Source organism: Mycteria americana, chromosome 5 (genome assembly GCF_035582795.1).
Source record: "Mycteria americana isolate JAX WOST 10 ecotype Jacksonville Zoo and Gardens chromosome 5, USCA_MyAme_1.0, whole genome shotgun sequence".
Lineage (NCBI taxonomy): Eukaryota > Metazoa > Chordata > Aves > Ciconiiformes > Ciconiidae > Mycteria > Mycteria americana.
The window spans coordinates 35,293,765-35,317,038 of record NC_134369.1 but is presented as its reverse complement, the minus strand read 5'-3'; the positions used below and the strand labels follow the sequence as shown (position 1 = coordinate 35,317,038).

Here is a 23,274-nt window from a genome sequence, read left to right as displayed (position 1 = left end):
CAGGGAGTGCAGTTATTCTTGGGTGGTATTAGGATATCCAGAACCTGCAGACTTCTGTTGCTGTCTATTCCTTATTGCAGCCTGTTCCTTATACAATCCTTTTTTGTAAGGATCTTCTTGCACTAATTTACTCCAGTTGCTGCTTAGTTTGAAAGGCTTGAGAGACTTGAAAGATGCATGCTGTTCTCTAGAGCGCTGGATCCCCCCCCCGGGAGGTTCTTAATGTTTTAAGAAGCAGTGAAAGGCATCCTTGGAGCCAACATGACTGGATTTTTCCCCTGCCTAAAGAATGCAGAATGTTCCTTTCCAGGCAAAGGGAAATTGTGCCACACGTTTGAAACAAAACAAGCAAACATGTAACAAACCAAAACGTTATTTTCTTTATCTGAGGAATGCTGGGGCTTTAGGAGCTCAAAGCTACAAATTTGGCATATTGCAGCCATCAGTAATGTCTTTTGCAGTCACCAAGCAGGTTTTAAAAAGGCTGGTCAGGAGACAGAGGGATGTAAAAAGCAGCCATGTCATTGCTTATCTCCATAAAGTCACTTGGTCTTCCTTCTTAAAACTAGAAACTGAGTGAATTAAAAGCGGAGACTGGAAATGAGTGAAGAGGGAAAAAAAAAATCTGAGTGGGGATACTGGTTCGTTAGTGGTTGTTAACTGTTCTGGACACTGTGTGAGAGGTGTTCATACCATTTTTTTTAAATCAACTGAATGAAGGAAATGGGAAAGGAGGCTTGGTTCTATAATCTGGGATTAAAAGATGATGCAAGTACAGGGTAAATATGGGCTGGACAAACTGTCAGTGTCAGTCATGAAGAGTCTGGAGTGGTATGAACTCCCTTTTTCTTTCATAAAGTCTCTTGCAGTGCATAAAGTTCCAGGCCTGTTTTGACTTGCTTTGTTTCCCTATTGCAAAAGCTGGCAATAGCATCTGCAATTCCCAGAGCGTGGGACAGGAACAGTGATGCTGGTGAAATGTAAGCTCTGATGGTCCCACAGAAGGCAAAGCCTGGGTTGAGCTCGTCTTACAGTTACTATCTTACATGCAGGCATGACTCTTGTATGGAGTTGCGAAAAGCTTTGCCCAATGAGTTTGCAGCCTAGAAGAAAACACTGAAGCAATTTGAGGAACCTAAGATGAACAACTTAAAACTCCTGTCAATTAAACATCTAGAATTGGGTTCCTTTTTGTGGGTTTAACTGTGAGAAATGGGCTTGAAGGCAGGCTTTGTTGCAGGGAAATTCTCTGCTGTAATTGTGGGCAAGTTGGCCCATTCTGTGGCACTCTTCCTGCTGGTTTCCAAGAGTCTTACCTCTAGAAAATGTTAATGGCCTAGTTGTGCAGCCAGTAGACTAAGCAATTTGAATCAGTAATGAGCCATTAGTCTGAGTCAGTAATTAGAATGAGCAGTAAAGGGTGAATGCTCTCCTCAGGCAAACCCAAGTGGAGGACAGCTTGTGCTGATGTAAATAATGGAACCATTTGTACATGGAGACCTGGAAGCTTTGTCTGCTGGTGGTAAGAAGTCAGGTGCAGCTGGCACTAATTCACCTGCTGTCTGCTCACAGGGAGGGGAGTGTGCTGCCTCCACAGTGGCTAGTATGTCTCAGAAGACAGGTAATATCTCGATAAATGTCAAGTTGAAATGTGACTAAGATCTGAGACTGGGACTTTGGTCTTTACCTTCTCCAGTTCTTTCTGGATTCAACCAGGTACTAATCAAATCTGAAACAGAGCTGTGCTATTACACACCAAGCTTCAAGTGCCCAATTATTCCTGCCTCTCCAACTTCATAAATACTGGGAAAATGCTTTGTGATGTCTTTAGCAGCTTGTGGAGGATACAGGAAAGACAGAGAAATATTGTATGGACTTCATCAGTAATGTGAAAGAAATACAAGTTTACTGGGGCAGTATGAAGTCAAGTGGTGGTTCTAGCTGGTGAACACCATCTTATGATGAATTTCTTGCAGAACTTTAGCAGGTACTAAGTCTGCAGTGCTACCCAAAAAATTCTTCAGGATCCCTTATGTTATGTATTTATTTTTAAATAAATAATATATTTATAAGTCTGGATGAAAGAGAATTTTCATGCAAGAATTGCTTTCTGAACTGTTTAACTTTGTCATGTAATATTCCTTGACCAGGGCTGACATGTTTGTCAGGTCTCTTTTGGGTAAAATATACACATGTACACAAAGTGTGCGCATACAATTTGATGCTTCTGGACAGAGTTGCGTGTGTAGTGTAGCTATGTGGAAAGTAAGACTGTGCTATGCATGTAAGTCTGCTTCCTGAAAGCAGCAGATTTGCTGTGCGTGTGCTACATGAATGCTCCAAGTCCTCTGGTTGTGCAAAAGCTTGATTTGTCCTACCATGCACTGATGGTGACAGTTTCTCAGTCTACCCTGATAAAATTTAACAGGGGGCAGGAAATCATGTCTGGGAGAAACATGAATGTGTGCTGCTTTTCATGAAACTGGGATAAAAACTCAGGTGACAGAGAAGTAACTGGGAGAGATTAGTGCAACAGAAGCAGTGTCCTGCAAAGGCATGAGTGGGCTGTGAATAAAAAATTCTGTAGATGGAATTTGTAGCACATAAGATTTTGGTTAGCTCATTTATATTTCTGAGCAAACTGAGCAGTGGAATTGAAGTTTGCTTCTCCTATTATAAAAAATAGTTCTGTAAAAAATACCTTTACTTTAATCAGTAGGTTTGCCAGTTCATAGATATTCAGAATTCTGCCTGGTTCCTATTGCTATCCCTATACTGTACATAATCTACAAAATTATTTATTAAATTCCAGTTAAATGTAATTGTAGAAAGCAAGTGAATTTCACAGGTATGGCAGATTGTAGTTTGCCAATATTACAGATTTTAGGAGATAGAGAACACCCAGCTTTTAACTGGGAATTGTGATCAATTTTTGTGAGAAGAGGAATGTAATTTTACAATACTGTGTATACTGGATCAGTTTTCCAGAGTAGAGCAATGTTCTAAGAAACACTTAGATATATCTCAAATCAAACAGATTTTTGAAATATTAAGGTCTAGAAGAAAAAATTCAACCTCAAATTTGCTACCTAAACAGTAGAATTAAAAACAATCCTTTTGGGTCCCCACATCACTGACTTGTCTGAAATGGTTTAGTTTTCGTCAAGACACTTTTTTGTGGGCCTCGGAACATATGTATCAAATTTGAGGCCGAAGAAAGTTTCATTGGCAAGTTTAAGCAGAAGGCAAATTCTGTTTTAAAGTGTATTTTGTTTGATATAATGCAAGAATGCTGCTTTCATCCATAAAGCAACAGTTCTAATCGGTAAGTTAGTCTATATAATATGACTTAATAAAATTGTAGTTTACAAGTGGTGTTATAGCAATCTACAGACTGCTCAGGTCTGTAATGTCTTAAGGACAGCTGTAAAGGTTTTTAAATGATTAAGTCATGATATTGAGCAGCCTGGTGAGTAGATCTAATAAGCAGACCAACAATTGATTAAGCAACATCTGTTAAGGTATCATTAACTGTTTATGTGCTATACACGGATTTCTGGTGTCTGACCAATTACAGCTTGCAGAGAAATGGAATAGTTCTGGGGTCTGTGGGTTGTTTTTGTCATTTAAATACTTCGTAGCTATGTGGCCACAACACCTTTTCTTTTTTTAAAGAGTTGTTAAAATTCTTCCCATGCTCTTTGAGTGTCTGGATCAGCATGCCAAGATGTTATACTGTAATGCTACGTAGTTCTCTAGATGCTTTAAAACAGCATCATTATAACTTTGAAATTAATAGTCCTAGACTTCCTGTCTTCTGTAGCTGTTTCTTAAAAATAAACCTGAGGACAAATTGGAGAAATTGCTGGGTTTGCAGATAAGTGAAGCTAGAAGTTGTTTTCTTGTGCCAGCCTAACATGACCCTATTTTGTTTGAGTATTTGCATCCTACAAAAGAATCTAGACATCTGAACATTAATATTTTCTTTCAAATCAATGTAATGCCCCAGGAAATGTATTTTGTCGTGGGTGCAGGGGTTTGGTTGAGGGACTGGAAGTACTTTTCCTTTCAACTCCTTTGCCCCATGAGCTCTGTCAAGATTTCTCTTATTGAGAGAAACTATGAAATTGTGATGGGGAAAGCTTGAATGCATGCAGAGCATGTGTGCTTGTAAATAAGGTGGGGGAAGCTGGGTAGGCAACCACAATGTTTGTTCAAGTTCCTGAGACAGCACCTATGGGAATTAAAGCTTCTTTAGAACAGATCGAGCTGGAAGAATAGCTTCCCTCCATGCGCTCATCTGGGTTTTTGCTTTATGTTGACAGCAAGGGAGATGTATTGCAAAATGCTTTGAAGGCTGGGGATGGGAGAAGTCTTCCCAACAGACTGAATTTCTCTGGGCTGTGTCTGTGTCTTTTATTACGTGACACTGTGCTCAGCTTGGTGCTCAGATTCTGATGGGACCTTTAGGTGCTGCAGCAAAGCAATTCTCAATGAAAGGACTTGACAGGTTTCATCTTGACTGTTCAGCTGCTCACAAATATGCCTTTAAATGATGATGGTTCTTAAGATCACTTGTCTTGGGCTCGTTTTGAACAGTCACTCTGTAAATGTCTGGCAGTCTGTAACTTTGAGGAATGACCTTACTCCTCCTAAAAAAAATATTTTAATTTTGAGAATGTGGTGTCATTTGTACCCTGTGTACATTTTTGAGATGTACTTTGTTCTGTACATACAGGTTTCCTTCTGAAGCACACTAGATCCTTTGGAGGTCCTTCCAGCACTACTCAGTTACCCTGCCTATCTGCCTCCTTCCATTCTTCCCCATTCCTTCCCTCATGAAGAAAAAGTATTCCTTCAGTTTCATAATCAAGTACAAAAACTTCTTTAGATTAAATTCAGATCCTGGGGTGAACTAGCTGGGGTAGTATAGTTAGAGAGCAGAGTTGTGCTCACTCACTAAAGCTCTGAACCTCTACTCTTAATGATCCTGGGGGGAAAAAACCTGCAGAAACAAGCAGTGAAAAAAATATAGTTAGGCTTTTTCCCCTTTCCCTCCTTTGCACACATGCAATACAGACATAGCAGCGAGGTATCCATTCTCTTTGCCTGTGAGGAAATGAAAAGGCGTATTGTAAGCCCAAGACTAGTCTGGTTGTCAGCCAGGAATTAGTCCTCTAAAGGAGAAAGGGAGAGGGGCTGGCGAGAGGAGAGGCTGGGCAGGGGGAAGGGGGTGCTGGAAGAGGAAAAGTACACTTTGAGATAGGTTCAATGCATATGGTTAGAGATGGAAGGGGTCTTGTGCTTCCTCAGCATGCAGGTGCTGGGAGAATGGAAGGGAGCTTGTGTTCTTATACATGGGCATATGTCTGGGGGAGCAGGGTCAAAAATTTAGACTATTTACTTAATCCCTTGGAACAGCTTTTTTCTCTTCTGTTTTCTTTTTGTGTTTAACAGACTGCTTTACAGGGGACATGTGTGGTAATTAACACATGCAGCTGTAGGGCTTCAGCCATATGTCTGAATTTCAAATGGCCATTGATCTGGGAAATTTGCTGCTGTCTCCACCCCCCACTTATAGGCCATATTCCTTGAAGATGTGGGGGAATTTATAGAGTCTTTACCTTGAAGAGACCAGAGCTGGAAGGAGAGGAGTGAAAGGGAATGTGTGTGATGTTGGGGAGAGAGGGAAGAGAGACTGTGAGATTCCAATCGCACCCTTCATGCCCCTTGCCCCAGGCCACCATATATTTCAGGTAGCTTCTAAAACGTTCTCAAAGCTAGGGATCTGATCATTACTCATATGAAGCTTGCATAACAATTGTTAATTTTTTTTCCTAGTTCAGCAATGCAGTCTAAGATCAGAATTGCAATATCCTTGCAGGCTTTTCACATGTGCTCCCCTTTCCACAGCTGCAGGTATCTGGCCTCTTACACAGCCTAGAAGTGGCAAGGTGGAGTTGATTGTGGACTCTGAGCAGCCTTTTGGGAGAAGTAGTCAAGGAGGGGTGTGTGCGTGTTGGGAGGAAACAGAATACTTCACATCAAAGCAGAGGCTCCTGAAAGAAGATGTGATATATTGTAGGTAGAGTCAAACCAGAGAGGCTAAACTAAACAATCATATGGTGGTTGTTGCTTTTGCCAACTGTGATCAGGCAGCTGTTGACAGTGCTATAGAGCTTTCTTCAAACTTCTCTCCAAGTCTGGGGCAACGTCAAGTGCTAAAATCTTGCTATGAGATATGGTGTCTGAAGTGAAATATTTCTTTGTGCGGAAACTTTTTTGCTCCCTGTTTTATTTCAAATGTCACTCACGGCAGTGAGCCAAATGGAAGATGGTTCAAAATTAAGATACTGTGGTTTAAAATCCTGCAGTATCTATCATACTTCTAGTGCTTACAGGGTGAGATAAAAATGTATTCTACCAAGTAAGAAGCTATAAAAAAGTAAGCCTCTCTTCTTCCTCTTCCCCTCCTTCAATCTATTTTTAAACTTTCTCAATGCTGGCTATTGCTGATTCCTTGATCTCATCACTCACTCCACAGTGTAAATAACGCTGACACTTTGGAGGTGTTTCTGCTCTAGAAAAAAAAAAAAATCAACAAACTTTCCTAATAGTGTGTACTCCGACTCTTGCTGAAGGGGGACTGTGATTTACCCAGCCCTCATAATATTGCTGCTCTGTTTTTCTGTGTTCTGCCTGTCCTCTCCACTTTCCCTGTGAAAGTCCTTAGTGCCAGGACTGTCTGGAGCAGCCATGTACCATACTGCCTCTTCTGACTCGCCTCCCTTTTCTCCCTTTGTTACTATGGACAGTGCTCCTTCTTGGGACAAGATGGCCTAACACCCCTCCTATGGATTGGCATGACCTTTTCCAGATAATTTGGTTGTAGCCTGTATTGATACGCACTTGAGATTCCAATGACACCCTTCATGCCTCTTGGCCCAGGCCACCATATATTTCAGGTAGCTTCTAAAACCTTCGCAAAGCTAGGGATCTGATCATTACTCATATGAAGCTTGCATAGCAATCATTAATTTTTTTCCTTGTTCAGCGAAACAGTCTAAGATCAGAATCGCAATGTCCTTGCAGGCTTTTAAGACATGCTCCCCTTTCCACATATTGCTATGCACTTGGACACAACTTTTGTTAAATAGATGCAGGGCCCAATTCTTCTTTATTCACTTTTTTTACAGCTATTTTATTTCCTTTCAATTATCTTCCTGAAGAATAAGGCTATTCCTATTCTTCCTCTTCTCTTCATTACCTTGATCCTTTTCTCTAGAGAAAAAGGATAGTGCTGGATTTACAGCCATATAATTACTGGGTTGGATTTACCACAGCAAGGCTTTTCTATGCTAGTTGACCTGTGAAGGTGTCTGCTGGTCAAAATGAGCCGTGGAGACTCAGTTTTGAAACTGAGTGCCATCCCCACAGCCAGCTGCCATTGTCCATTAGGAAATATGTCATGATTTTTCAGCAAGCATCAGGTAGTTTTTTGATGTTATGTGTTATGACCAGTCTCAAAAGCCATCCAGTCCCCTTGGTTATTTTAGCTATCCCTCCATTTCTCACTGGGTATGCGTTATCAGTAGGGGGATGACATTCAACTTTTGATTTGGCTAAGTATGCAGCTGAATAAAAAATCTTTACTTCCATAGGGAGCCTCTTTCTGCAGCCTGTATGAGTTCTTTAGGTCTGAAGGTATTCCGATAGCCTCCCTATGCGTTGTTGCAGTTGAGCTTTTTACACCACTGAAATTGCTGCTGGTATGTAAGGAAAATAGCTGCGTTCAGCTGTGGTTACAGGTTCTCATCTTTAGCCATGCAGAACATTGCTAGAAGCTGTAAAATCTTGGTCTGCTACAACAGACAGGCTGTGATCCTGTCTGAAAACTTACCAGATGAACGAAGCAGAGCCAGAAACTGAGCTGGGGCTCTGAGCTTTCCTCCACTTCTCACTCTCAACAAGTAGTTGAACTAGCATTTTTTAACCATGCTCATGTGGCTGGTGAGGATGGGCTCGCAGCTTGTGTGCTGCAAAATGCTGTGTTCTGAGATTATCTGCTGTGAAATAAACAGATTTACATGTAAATGTATGACACTTACATGTAGCGTTTCTAGGCAAGCTGTATGGTGGGGCCAACGGACTCTAGGCCAAAGAGGGATTTTAGTGTTGTCCCTGCTGCTGCCTAGCTGATTTCATGAGAGATACGAAAAATACAAAGGAGGATGAATTCTGACACTGTGGGGTTGGGAATATGCTTGTTTTTCAAGATGAAAGTATTGCGTAGTTTATACAGTCATTAAGAAATTACTTTTTTTATTATTATCTCAGCAGGGGGGGGAAGAACATCAGCAGGACAGAAAAGATGCAGCAATACCAGGGAAATACTGTCTTCTTCCAAAGAAGTACGACACTTTGCCTATGAGGGAATGGAGGAACTCGGCTCAAAGGGAGAAATGATCAAATCTGATACAGTGGAAATGGTAGATTAACAAAAATATATATGATTTGCATCTTAGCAGCTCCCTCAAGAGCCTTTGGGGAAGGGACATAACTGAAGGAGTTAAGGTTTGGTTCTCTAGGTCAGGGCTGATGACAACAGGGTGTATTTCTAAGTCATACGATGCCACGTGATTTCTGTCTAGCTTCACAAATGAACCTGCTGTGGGGACTGTTGGGGGAGGGTGGGAATAACAAGTCTCTGAAGATGGCAGAGGGACAGGGGGGACAATGCCTTCACAGCTTGAGAGTGATTCCACATTGATCAAAACAAAGCTTTTTGTGCAACTCTAAACTGGAGATGGTCTCAACTACCCTGACCTTTATTACCTGCTTCTCTTTTTTTAGCAGATAAGGTTCAAATCTGGCCTTGGGCATTTATTTTCGCATTACTTCCAAATATTTGAAGAGACCTGTTTTGCCTTTTGGGTAGGAATTTGGCTGTGGAGTCTGAAAATTGTAATAAGGTAAACCTATGCGCTATGACAGGTCTTCTCCATCCAGGCTTCCTTGCATTTGACTTCAGAGGTGCTCTATTAACCAAACTGAAATCTGATCATCTGCTTCTCTGCCCATCTCTTATGGACAAATTGCTTTAATAGGAAAGAAAATCTCAGTGTTGGACTTCTTGCCCAAAAATGAACTGAAAATTCTAGTTAAGTTCAAAACAGCAGGACTGTGTGCAGGTTCCGTGTTCTGAATTACTTCTGTATCCAGGCTACTTGAGAGATACTGCTGCTTCTTGTCCAAAACTCCAAGCCTGCAAAATTGGTTGAGACTGTGGTTTACTGTTCGCAATTTGGAGAGAAACTGGCTGAAAACTGAGAAATCTTATTTCACAGATTTCAAGGTTTTGGACCCCTCATGTATTACTCACTAGAACAAAAGAGATATTACATAAACTTGAGGCTCCCTGCTGTCCTCCAAAATTAGTGGATAGCACTGTAGGTGCTTAGCTTGAGAAATGGGAGGGCAAAGGGTGGGTCTTAAGTTTGAATTGAGTGAATGCTCTAAATGCTGATTTTGATTATTTTAAGGTTCTTGCTTTGTCTTCTGCTTGGAAGCATGCCCATATACCTGAGGAAAAATATTATTTGGAATGCTACATTTCTATGAGTGGGTTAAACCACCAACTTTGCACAAGTACTGAAGCAAATTTACATCACTAGAAAGTTCACAACCAGCTCAGCTTGATTTTCTGAGCCTTCATGGCTGCTGCGTGTTCCTGAATAACATGTACGTCTCTCCCTGCATTGGCACCAAAATCTGTAAGAGTTTTGCCATCAAAATGATAAAGTGTAATGGCTTAGTTTTCAGCTGCATCGTCATCCATGCAGTAGTACTAGGAAGATTTTTTTTTTTTCCTCCCCAAAACATTTGCATAACTTGTAGAAGTGAGTCAGGTATTTAAGTGGTAATTACCATAGGGCTTGGTTCAACCTGCAGAGTTCAAATCTGAATCTGGATCTGAACTTTCCCAGAGGCAGGGGGTGTGTTTGGACATTGTGTTGGTTTGACCTATTATAGTGCAAGCTCTGAAATGCAGGTCCAGATGTGGACTGGGATTCTGTATCTTCCCAAGTATGAGACATTCAGGGCCACTTGTTTTGTTTAAACTGACTCCTGTTAAATGATACATAATTGAAATAATATAAAACTGGATCTCATTTTGGGGAAGGTGTCTACAGCATTGTGTCTGAAGGGTAATATCTTGCTGTGCCTTTATTTTTCAAAAGGAGCCATTTGCTGAAAGCTACAAAGAATGAGAAGTTAGAGGGCACGTTTGTTTTGGCTAATTACTGTAGAAGTACCTTGAACTTAAGCAGTAAATGAGGACTTTGGATTTTAGAGAGATGCTATCAGAATCTCGGGATTCAGCAATTTTAAAGCCGCCGAATCCCAGAGACTAGAGCATCGCTATTAATACAGAGTGCTGCTCCAGACCCCTTTTGACACGTTTGCTTTTGAAGGACCAGGCCCAGGAAGAGAGAGCTCTTTGTTTGCGGTCAGAATAAACTCATTGTACACCCAGACAATTAACTCTTCAATCGACTTGCCAGTCTCTGTAAAGCACTCCGGTCCCCTCTCTGTCTATCTCCAGTTCTATTCAGACACTTAAGCACACCAATGTTTTTTTATTATTCTGAAAAAGTCCTTCACAAGAATAGTCAGAGCGGATCAACATTGTCCTCCCAGCAGCATTTATCTCCGCCTGGCAGTGAATGTGTCAATCAGGAATCAAAAAGCCAAACAGAGGAGGCTTTGAATTGTGTCACGGGGGTCAGAGTTACTTCCAGCTGTCTGTGCGTGGGATAGGCTTTCTCGCAGGGCAAAGAATTGTGCTGCCATACAAATGCACTGACTACATTGGACCACATTAAGTCCTCGGGGCTTGAGTGGCTTCTTTTCATGTTGACGCACCTGCAAGGGAGATGTGAGGGGGGAGGTGGGGGCAGGGAAATAATGCCTTCCAGAAGGCATAGGGGAAGGCTCCTTGTCCTATCTGGATGATGCCTGGAATGCAGTGTTGCAGTAAACACTGCCTGTGTCTGTACGGCATACAGAATAGTTGATGTAGGAAGGGAAAAATCACTGCAGTGGCAGTGCAAGTCAACCTTTGCAGTTGAGAGCTCCTTAAGCCATGCAGAGCCCTTTCATGTTCAGCACTTAGGCACATTTTCATCTTTTTAAGCAAAACTCTTCCATACTTTGGTCCGTGTCCAAGTGTTTGTGGGTTGTTATATCCAAAGGGAGCACATTGTTGCTGTTTCTTAAAATGAAGGCAATGAGGAATCAGTACTTGCTTTTGCTAATTTGGTTTAAAAAGTTGGGTTTTTCTTAACAGCTGTGGGATCTCCATGCATAGAACTGGAAAAGCATGTGAAAACCTGGCAGGGAAGTCTATTTGCACTGATGCATTTCCATTTCAGCTGCTTGGCAAGAAATTATCTTGATTTGGCTGGATTATAAGAATTTCACATTTTTTTGGCATGACTGCTAACTTTCTCCATTTATATTGGCAATATATGTCTCTGCATAAAAGTTGCATAGACTATTAAATTATGACTTGCTGAAACTGTTTCACTTGATGTAGGGAAGGATTGTGATTAAGGCAACAATTTGTTCCACCCCTACAATAGTGGAAGGGACATGTATTTTTGTGGAAGACTCCTATATAGTGCAAACACACTTTTTGTCTTTTTTTAATACTTAAGACAACACCCCCCAAGCCAAGGGATAATACGTAGAAATGTCAAAGTTGTAAAATTGCATCTTTAAGATTCAGGAACTGCACAGGTACAGGGAGCTTGAGTTGACCTGGCAGGTCTTTGTTGCATCTGACCAGAGTTACTAAAGCCACAGAAAGGTGTATGTATGACTTAAGACCCTCAGGAGTGCTCAAGCCTAGGAAAGCTCGTCTCCCTTCCTGTTGGTTTGACAGAGTCACTAAAGGTGGGCTTTGCTACATCGAACAGGACATGCTAAGAATTCCCTCATTGTCCTGGCTATCTGTGCTCCAAGTTGCCTATTTAGCTTCAGCTATGCTCTGTAATGTGTCACCCAAAACCAGATGATGGTAAGTGAAGGAACCACTTGACGCTGGACAAAGGCTGCCTCCTCCCAGGGCATAGCTATGCACTTAAAATTATCATTCTCTTATTCTATCAGGCTGACTCAAAGTCTGGGAACTCTTGATGTTCAAGCTGAAGACGTAAAAAAATACTAGATTTCGTACAAGGCCTGGATGGTTGACCCCATAAACATTAGTGCTCTTTAAAATGGTAAAATGTTTACTGAGTGTCTCATGGATTCCAGTGAGAACACAAAGGTGATGTACTGAAGGTTGAGGTTGCTTAGGAAGAGTATAGACCTTAGTCTGTTAATGTGGTGATGCAAGTATACAGATGACTTTTTGCAGTGGGTATATTTTTCTGGGTAGGAGATGCGATATAGGAGGTTAATTCTATCACCTGACTTTCCTCCTTTCTTCAGCTTCTATTAGGTGGCTTGAGGCAAGAGCAGTGGTTCATAGCAGCAGGCAGTTACTTCACATTTTTCCATAGTAACTTATATTTTTTTATATGTCAGGGAGTTTACTTTTCCCCAGACATAACTCGAGTTGCTTGTGGCCTCGGTGCCTGTCGTTCAGAGTAAAAAGGTCACTTTTTTGCATGAACTGAATCTCCTTGTCCCTCAACCCCAGTGCACGCTGCAGTCATTCCAGATGTGGATGCTTGCTAGATATTCTGCAAGGATAAGGGTAAGGGAGGGAAGTCCTAGTGGGAGCATAAAGGGTTCTTGCCCACCACGAGCAATAGATCTGAGTTATTGGCAGGCTAACTCAACAAAAACTGTTCTTAAGCTTAGGAGCCTCTGACAGTGGTAGTGCGAGTGGGCTTCTGGCTTATAGCCATGGTATCTTAAAGTGAAAATGGCTTAGGGAGAGTTGTTTGGACGTGCCTGTTTCACTCTTACCAGTGATAAGATGATAATACCATTTTTTAAGTTGACACTAGTTGAGCCAGAAAAATCAGTTCAACTTTTGCAGGTGTACCCTAGGAAAAGGAGGCTTACTGGAAAGGAGTTTTATGGCTTTAAAACTATGTCCCATCAGAGGTATTCTGTTGAGTGACGCTGTCTGTATTCAGTGGTTGTCCTGGAAAAATAAAGTGGGTATTCATGCCGGGTTGTAAAACACTGAAGAGAAGCATGCCAATGCACTCTTCATCAAGGCTCTGAGAATATTCTGCAACCAAGGGAAATTATCTTCGATGGTTCTGCAATATGCGAGTTCCTGATCTGGAAGCATTGCCATCTAGAGGGATTAGGAAGTGCATACTTGACATCTTTGATCCCTCTGTTTGTGACATGCTCTGCATGAGGAACTATTGCAGTTGCATGCCGTTTCTGAAAGTGTGGAATTTAATAGCTTTCTGAAGAAAGGAATAGATTGTACTTGATGAACGTATTTCATGACCTTTGGCTCCAAAGTAACAATATCCTGTAAATCTCTTATAATATCACAGGAGACCCCAGGTCTCTGAAATAGCTTGGTTTTTCTCTATGTTAAAATGCTTCTTTAAGGAATACAAAATGTTTGTTCAAAACTTTCAGGTATGTAAAATAGAACTTATTCCTTGTTTACCAAGAGCAAACAGGCTAGTGGAACAAATGTTCAGTGTGGTGAACAGTGTATTGAGCGAAAGGAAAAATCAAATGAGAGTATACAAGTATTAGGGTTGTTCTTCTGCCCAAAAGGAACGGCAGTGAAACGTTTTGCCATAACCTAATTTGAAACACTGAGACCTACTGAGAATTCTCCAGTTTAAGAAATAGATTTGGTAGTTTCAGAGTACGAAGCTGGCAGCTGGGAAGTGAGCATGGTGTTTTTAATAAAATGCAATTTTTGTCTTTTTTTTAAGTGACTATTTCATGACCTTTAAAAAAAAATAATCAGAAATATCCCTGCTTTTGATTTTTGAAATATGGTGAATGTAATTACAGGGCTCTTGTCTATTGCATTTTTTCTTGTATGTGTGATGAAAGAAATATACTTGCTCGAACAACAGAGGAGTAATTATACTTCCCTCTATTTGCAAAACCCTTAACACTGTACTGGGTGCGGCTACAAAGTGGACTTAGTGACAATTTGGCTTTAGTAACTCAGTGAGGAAATGACTGTGAAGTTCACAGCCATTTTAGAGATGATCTTAAAAATAAAACACAGTTCAAAGGTTAGTTTGGTATTTTTGTGTATTTGCTGCATTTATTCTGTCACTGTTTAATACCCTTCAGTAGCTTAATGGCTAACTTTATACAAAAACTGCTACAAAATGATCTTTCTTTAAGAAGAATGTATTTCCCAAATTGTAATTGCTACTGTCTCTGTTCTTCACACACACACACACGAGCCTAAAAGAAACCCTCTGAACCTGAAGTGGCCCAAGTTCTGCCAAAGTTCACATAATGGTTTGGATAAAAAGTGTTGTGGCTCAGATCCACTTCTAATTTTTCTCCATTGTTGGCTTCTGGATTGCCACTTTAAATCTGAAAAGCAATTCTGTAATTATTTGGTGCAGAAGCATTCATGAGAACAATAGGAATAAACTTATTATCATGCTGGTAATTTTTTTTATGCCAGGTCTCTTCCTATTTTATATAACTTAAGAATTATTCACCTTTCTAGTTGTTCTATGAGTATCTTTTGCATTTTTGGGTTGTTTCTCAATCTGTAAAGCCAATCATGCTGATTATGTACTGCTCACTGCTTCATTACAATGTGAAGTGTCATCCTAAATAAATAACATGTCATAGCTGTGGTTTCTGGGATCTTGTAGAAGCAGAGCAGCCTATTCTGACAAAAAAAGTGAAGAGCAACTATTTATTTTTATCCAGAGATTTCTTTAAAGGGCAAAATCTTTCTTCTTGTAAATTAAGCAAAATTTGGGACATTTTTACAAGTGATCAGTTGCTCAAACTTTTAAAGAAAAATACTGCTTATCCATATTAGTGGTAATACCCAATAACAGGAAAACTCAGAACAAGAGTTGACTGAGGAATGGTAAGTATTTTTTCTTCCAAATATTTTTTCTATGCTTATAATTAAGCATAAAAGCAAATACATTGATCAAGAGGAAAAATGACAACAGTATCTGTTGCATGTTTCTGTCAACCTCCTTTACTTCAGTGGATATCTGAGGTTGAAATGAAACTACCAGCATGTTTTTTCTTTCTCTGAATTAGATTACTTTCTGTGGAAATTCATAAAATTAATGATCTGTGGAAGAGGTGTTCAGGCTTTTGCTCACTTTATAAAACTGCAAATACAGGTATTGGTGGAAAAATAGTTTACAAGCCTCTGTTTTCCATCTCTGCCCTTCCAATGGTCTTTTACTTTTGCCATTGGAACCAATATAAGGGAAGACTGAGGACAGTTATTGCTACTTCTAGGAGGGGCTGTTCCATGGACTTTTCCTCCCAATGGCTTCTGCCCTGTGCATCTGATACAGTTGTGGAGGCGGTGGCAAGCCTGGCTTTTCTGGCATAGACTTCTCCTTCCAACCAATTTTTGCTGTGCAACTTTCCATTTTAGGTTACTGCCAACTTTGCTGGTGCCTAGTGTCATCTTTGGCCATAGTATATGCAAAAGGAGTTGTTACAAGCTGTAAGTTTCTAAAGCCACTGTATTCCAAAAAGGGGGCGGGGGGGGAAGGCAATTCTAAGCTAATCGCATCTTAGGTTACATCCCAACAATGTACTACATTCTTATCTTGAAATGTAACAAAAGACTTTACAGTTTGTTCCAGCTTAGCTTGCCCACAGTCGAAGGTTTTGCCTCACTTAATGCTATGCTAATGTCCTAGTGCTGTGTAAAAATGCTCCCAAACTAGGGTTTGAAATCCAGATCACTCTGAGTGCTGAGGAAATTAGACTCAGCCTGAATCCACGCTGGGTATGTAGATATGATGGATAGGTGTACTAAGCCAAACAGAGTGTAAACTCAACACTTTTCCCTGTGGTCCATCTATAAATTTTGAGATTTATATTTCCTGTAGAATCTTTTTTGGTTGAAGCTTTTAATTATGCAAGACTTGTGGTCAGAAGACATGGAGCGCTCTTGCACATGAAAAACCTAATCTAAGAGAATTTCTTTTTCCACGATTTTGCTATTAGAAGGCATTGCCACAGCATTGCAATTAGAGAATACCTTGATGCAGACATTGTAAGAAAAAAGATTTGCTATTGACCATCCCTTTCTAACAGCTCTGCAGTGAATGCTGGTGCCAGGTTCTGCACAGGTAAGTTTCAGAAGAAGAGTTTTTCTTTTGAACAAAAGGAATAAGGAGAAAGACACAGTGGGACAGCAATCCCCAGACCTCAACTGTCTCAGGAAATGTCCTGGATGGATATATAGCCACCTGAAACTAAGGCGGCAATTGCCTGATCAGTGCAACAAGGGGAGACTACTAGGTGATGCACACCAATGGTCTGGAGAGGGAGAGGGGAGGGAGGCTTCTTTTAAGTCTAGAGATAGTGCTTGATGCATGCTTGCTATGTAAAATGTTATTGCTGTTAGCATAAACTCTGAATAATTTGTTTTCGTTCTGTCTGTCTTCTCTCTCTTCTGGACTTGGCCGGGCCATGTACAAATCCCAATCATTCAACAGTACTGGAGAGTAGATAGTATTTACCTCAATAATGGTAGTTTCTTTTCGATTCTTTTTAACCCTCAATTCAGATGACGGTTCGAAGCCAACGCCTACCATGGAAACCCAGCCTATTTTCGATGGAGAAGGTAAGAGCATCCCTTAAAAAAAAAAAAAAGCTACTTCCCTCTCTCTCTTCCCTAGGATTTATGGCTCAAATGCTTTCTTTATCCTGTAAAGCAGAAAAGCCAGTAAATCTCATGAGTTATCCAAATTTCACAGTGCCCTTGGGACCTCAGGCGTTTTCCCTACATCCTCCCCTCTTCCCTGGAATCCAACAATAATACCAGTTGACCAGATTCCTGGGGTAACCTTGGAGGAAAAGGTGTCATGGCAAAGAAAATGTGCATTGAGTCAGAAATTGCAACTTCCTTTAGACTGTCCTTACCCCTTCATTCTCTCCACCCTTGTGATATCAATGCTGGGAGTTTCATAACCTCTGCGACGCGTTACAGCTTCATGAAGGGGGGGCAGTGCTAAACCACAGCTTGTGAATGTTGACTTGGAAGAGAATTCCTGGGACATTTCTTTATTTAGCAACTACTTTCATTGACGCATATACTATTTAAGCAAATGAAGTCAGTGTCCTGGGCCCACTTAATTCATGGCCCACCAAGGTAGTTTCCTTCTCAAATGGGCTAATCTTGTGATTCTATTATTTTGGAGAGGGAATATCAGACTTTGGTCCATTGGAAGCCTTGAAACAAGGATAAAATGGCTATCATTACAGAGGGGTTTTGCCTTTTACACATAAACATAAATACCAGTGGGGATAGTGGTCCTTGGGTAGTGAATGGGCCTATTAACAGCTGCTTAGATCTTGCATATTGCTTAGAAGTAGTGCATGTTTTCCACAGATTTAAACCTGCAACCATTATAGTCAAGCTATAGGCTGAAGTCTGAACCAATCTGTGACCCATCTGAAACTGGACCTTGAGGCAGTGAGGGAAAGCCTATGTGTTTTCGTACTGAACTGCTGTACCTGACACTTTTTTAAACTGGATCAAAGGCAGAAATGGAGCCTACTGAGCAAGAGTAGGTGCTGCTGTTGATACCTCCTGCCTTCTTGTAAAAACAGGTGATGAGGTGGGTTTTTTCATTGCTAAAATAAGCTTATTTAATGGCCAGATGCAGTAGTCCTGTCGCCTCCATTTAGTGATCATAGGTTTGTAAGAATCTTGTTGTGAACTTTAAGAAACAAAGCAAAGCCCTCAGAGCAAAGAACATTCTCAAATAAACAGAGGAGACTGAAGCCATGCTGACTACTTCTTGTTTATATCAAAAGAAAGTTCCTCCTGGCAGCAAGCTGATGTTGTATTAAATTGCTGTTTGTAATCACAGCATGCTTCTGGCCTTTAAGTTTTCCCCTGAGAGGGTGCCCATAGATATTCAAAGGAAAGAATGCACTAGTAAAATGCAGGAGTGAGGCGATCTGGTTAATACAGCCTGTTCAGAAGCTTCTTCTAGCAGACACTCAGTATTTTGGTCATTCAAATAGAACTGGGCAAAGTTCTTGAAATAGTGTAGTGAACAGACCTTTTCTGGTCCTTCTGGTGACAGGTAGAGTCTGAAAAAATCTTGTCCTTTCTTCTATGAAAAACATTTTCAATCAAAAACCTTTGCTTTGATTTGTAGGTGAAATAAAGTCTGATAAACGGACTTGGACTGTATGATGAAAGATTGCCTCTCACAAATCTTGCAATATATTATGCAAGACCTTATCTCCTGGACTTCTAGAGAGAATGACTAATGCAATGGCTTCCTGTTGTATTAGCAGTGTCCCTTATGACTTGAGAGAAGAGAGTATGAGTATGACATGCAGGTTGATCAAGCTATGCATCAATGAATAACTTCTGCTAAGTTTGTCACTCTGTATTTTCATCATCCTTACTAAAATAGGACTAACTAGATTTCAGTGGTTGTTGTAGTGATAAGCATAAAAAAAATCCATTCTGGGGCTGACCAAAAGTTTGTATATCCACTACCTTTGAGCGTACTGTCTCCAACAGTGGCTTAAAGTGGGTACATCAGGAAGAGCGTAAAGTGTTTAGGCTGGAGAAGAGAAAACTTGAAGGTGACCTAATATCAGCCTTCCAATACCTACAGGGAAGTTTATCAATAAGATGGAGCCAGACTTTTCACAGTAATGCATGATGAGAGACAACAGTCATAAATTGAAGGAAAATGTTTGGACTGGATATAAGGAAAAACTTAGTCACCATGCGAACAATGAGGCAGTGGAACAGGTTGCCCAGAGAGGTGATATTCTGTCCTTCCTTTCTGAGCCAGCTGGATAAATACATGAGCAACCTTGTCTGTTTTACAGCTGACCCTGTCTGGAGCAGAAGGTTGGACTAGACACCTCGGGATGTCATCCTGAACAATCCCTTGATTCTATCTGAGCAAACATGATACTTCACTAGAATACTCTCCCAGTGTCTTAGGTCTTCCTGAGGAATGGCTTGTACTTGGTGTCTGACACACGTCGGACGACAGAAAAGGGCAAAACAGTTATCCATTCACCTTTCAGGTCTGGACTCTTCATAGATGTTCAAAGGAGTTAAAGCCCAAATCCCATTCAATTTCAGTGGATTTGAGATCTGCTGGGCTCCTGAAAACCTGTGTATTCAAAGTCAGGCAACCAGGGTGGAGCTGATAGCAACATGGATGGACAATAAAAATCTGGAATTTTTTTCATGCTTTGTTTTTGGGTGCCTGTCTTCAGTCTACAAGGGGCTGACTTTTTTTTCAAAGGGCATTAAATACAATCAGATGCCCCTGAAATGTGTGATACCTCTTGGACCTCAGCATCTCCAAGATGAAGGTTCACCTTTCTCATGTTTTCACCTACATTAGAAGATAATGAAAATTCAAGTTTCAGGCATAAGTTCCCCTCGCACTCCCTACCATCATCCCTGAGGGCATAACAGAGCAGTGCCAGAGATAATGTAGATCAGATAACTTAAACTGTCCTGTCCAAGGTTTGAATCATAAAGTAGCCATCTCTGTAAAAATTATTTCACTTCATTGCAATGCAGATCTCAGTGTTTATAGTGAGTCTCCTCTTAGGACAAGATTCTCCTCTGCAGAAGAGTATTTTATTAATGGTCTTTGCTATAGTTTTAAATTTAAAAAAGTTTTATTTCCTCCTGCACTTCTAGGCTCTGTTTTCTTTGCATCCACCCTCTATTTAGTTTCAATGTGCAAGTTGTATTCATTTCCTAAAGAATAACTTCTTTAAACATCTTCTCATTTTGGTAAACTTCACCCCTTAACTCAGTGGGAATCTACTTTTTCCACAGATCTGTTGTTTGGAGGAGTCTACGTTGCTTACCTTATTCCAAAAAATGTCCAGGTTAACTGGATGGAAAATATGTTTTTATGGTAGATCCCAAAGGATTAATTTCCTTTTCTTTTCCTTTCTCCTCTTTTCCCACAACTCCTTTTTCTGCACCTCTCAACCTCACTTGAAGATATGCACTGTTGTGTCTCTAAAGGCCCTGACCCATTCCTTGGCATCTGTTGACTTTGGTTGTCCCTCCTTTTTCAGCTGTAGACATACCTAGTCCATACAATGCAGAGCCAGAGCTAAATTTCATCCCAGATTTAGGAGTTTGGGTCCAGCACTTTGGTTTATGGACATTTTCTACTTTTGTGCTTCTCCCCTTCCTACCTCTCACCCAGTGTTTAGTTTGATGTAGTTCTCCCCCCAAAAGGCCCAAAGTACATAGGGATATGTATTTGTAGGAGCACATAATGACTGAGTGATGATAAAATAGTGTAGTGAAACCTGCAGATAAAGCAATCTTTGTTAAGCAAACTTTTACTACTGCTGGAATATCCATGTTCAACCTATATTTCCATATGAAAAAATGCCCTGAACATGATTACAATAATGCATACAATCAACGTAGCTGAAAACATTTAGGAAGGAAAAATTCCCTTTCATTTTTCCTTCGTGCTCTTATAATGTATAATCAGCTTCTCTAGTAGTCAGCCAGCTTCTCCCTTGCTGAGCAGATCCATGAACATGTCAACAAGGGAGCAGGAAAACTCTTGTAAAAACTTAGAGGAACTTAAGACAAACTCCAGGATCTAGTATTTAAAGCATACTCTTGTGGAGACTGAAATTTTTTCAGAAAATATCAGTTCTGAAAATGTCACTTTAGGAGCTCTAGCACATGGTATCGAGTACTGCTTTGCTCAGTTCTAATCAAATGCTGATGTTGTGTCATTTCTGTGGCTTAGGGCAGGTTCTGCTGTGTTTTGAAGTTGATTGTAACACCTCAGAGGAGGTGCTCTAAACACTTTTTTCCCCCCACAAATTTATGTTTGGATATCTTGATTGTAGTGCATCAGACATGCTTTTCTAACCAGAACTTGTTTCTTTAACAGAATTCCTTTCAAGTCTTTCCAGAAATATCTTCATTTCTCTGCCTATTTATTTCGGATTTTGTTGTTGCTTGTTTTAGGGAACTGACTGTGGTCAGCTCTTCTTGGGCTGTTAAAGCAATATTTAAGGTCTGGATTGACTTTTTAATCTGGATTTCATACATACTTTAGTGGAAACCAACATATACTATAGCACACAACATAACCTTTGAGATCTGTAAGTCTTGAGGAGAAAGGCTTTAGACTTCAGAATTTGGGAAGTGGGGGGTAGAGGGAGGGAAAAAAAATGTTTTGCCAGCAGACAGGTATTCTCTGGAATGGGAAGATAATGAGATAACCTTTTGGAAGATTTACAAATAGTGGTTCATAAGAGGTGGAAGACCTCACCAGGAGATGAGCTGATCTCTGCAAAGATGATGGATCAGTTAAGGCATGATGTAGCAAACATCTTGTCCTCATGAGTAACAACCACATGTATTCACTAGTTGCTGTAGTTTCTTTAAGGCAGTTATTTTTTCTCTTTCAGAAATCACAGCACCCACCCTTTGGATTAAGCACTTGGTCATCAAAGATTCCAAACTGAACAGCTCCAGTATAAGGAATTCAGGTAATGTTCCATCTAAAAAAAAAAAGTTTCTTTTAACTAGGCTGCAGTCCCTCACCGGCTGTTCTTGTTTTATTCTTTCTTCTTTGTAGCTATCCTGCTGCTTTTCAGTGTTGCAGGACTTGAAGTGCAGGCTGTGAAATAATTTCAGATAGCGTCCTTTTTTGTGTCCAGAAGGCCACAGTCAATGTGTGATAAGAGATGTTTCTGTTTCCCCAAACCATAATGGGGGAACCTCTAATTTCTTCATCTGTTAATTCATCCCAGCAAGCTGTCATCTTTATTCTGTTTGCTGTTCAGCAGTCTTTCATGGATGTGCAAACTGATGTATTTGGCTCTGAGACATGGGCTCTGGTTTTGGTCTAAGCAGTTGAGAAAATACAGAGAGGAGCTTCTTTTCTAGCAACTTCAAGATTCTTCTCTGCAGGGGATATGTTTTGATAGAGAAAGGATTGGATAATTTCACAACCGAAAGTAGGTTACTTATGTCTGGGCCTAAGTAAATGTTGAGATTATTTTTGTGGGTAATAGAGTGGATGAGGGAACACGCAAGCATAAAAGAACAAAGAAAAGATCATGAACATGAGTGGGAAAAGGGGAAGCAGGAAGATGTGAAGTTAGGATGTAAAACTTGAGATTGGAGATGAGGGTGAAACTGTGTGGAGTCACTGAAATCACAAGAAACTGGAATAATCTGAAGAGGAAAGTTATGGATTCCCTGTAAGAATGGTTTCTATCTGATATATTTAACTGAAGTGGGAGAAAGGAAGAAGGTAAAGGGAATATCAAAAGAAGAAAATTGCCTTAAGAAGCCATGGGTTTACTTTGAGGTTTAAATGGGAGCTACTACTATTGCATATATTTTATGAAGCAATATATGGCTAGAACAGCTGTTAGGAATAACTGCAGTCCCCAGAACAAATAAATTGTGATAGCTTGAAGCACCTCGTCACCTGGTATTTCTGGATTAGCCAGAGAGCATTCAGGGCACTCAGCAGTTCCCTTAACTTTCCTGTGCTACTTCCCAACTGCAGGGTGAAAATCAGTGCTAGGTTAGGTGAGATTCTCTTGCTGCAGAATGGAGAAGAGCTCTTAGCAGGAGGACATCCATCATTGCCCAGACCCCATTTTAGCAACAGTCTCCTGTGCCTCACCTCCTGACTGTTTTTGTAGCAGGGCGGTCTGTGTAGGAAACGCCAGTGGGAATCATCCAGAAGCTTCAGATGATGTAGGAGTATCAGCATTCTTCTTTACAGATATCTTTCACGGGAGAGCAAATGCAGGTTGTGTTTTGTGAGCTGCTGGGACAACCAGCAGCTCACAGTGCAATTGAAGGTGACAGTTTAATATTGAAATCTTATGTGATGGGTCCTACCTATCTTGGATACCAACTTTCCTTCTAATGCAGCAAACCTGGTACCTGTGATGGAAATAAGAGTTCCTAGATCTGGGTTCTAAGAGGCTACAAAGGGACTTGGGAGCGGGAGGGTCTTTTACTTGAGATCCTGTCTCCCACCTGTTCTTGGCCCAACAGAGCTAAAGTAGGCTGGCTTTCATGTTGTAAAG

The 23,274-nt window shown here is 40.7% G+C and overlaps 1 protein-coding gene across 6 annotated transcripts in view; it reads left to right on the top strand.

Moving 5' to 3' along the window:
• The window catches only part of SMOC1 (SPARC related modular calcium binding 1), a 135,205-nt gene that overhangs the window by 68,329 nt on the left and 43,602 nt on the right, over positions 1-23,274 (top strand). For 5 of the 6 annotated variants that reach the window (XM_075502911.1, XM_075502910.1, XM_075502908.1 and 2 more), the window contains exons 6-7: positions 16,712-16,801; positions 21,631-21,711. In XM_075502911.1, coding sequence (XP_075359026.1) covers positions 16,712-16,801; positions 21,631-21,711 — 171 coding nt within the window. The remainder of the gene's footprint in view (positions 1-16,711; positions 16,802-21,630; positions 21,712-23,274) is intronic. The other variant, XM_075502907.1, reaches the window with a different exon arrangement.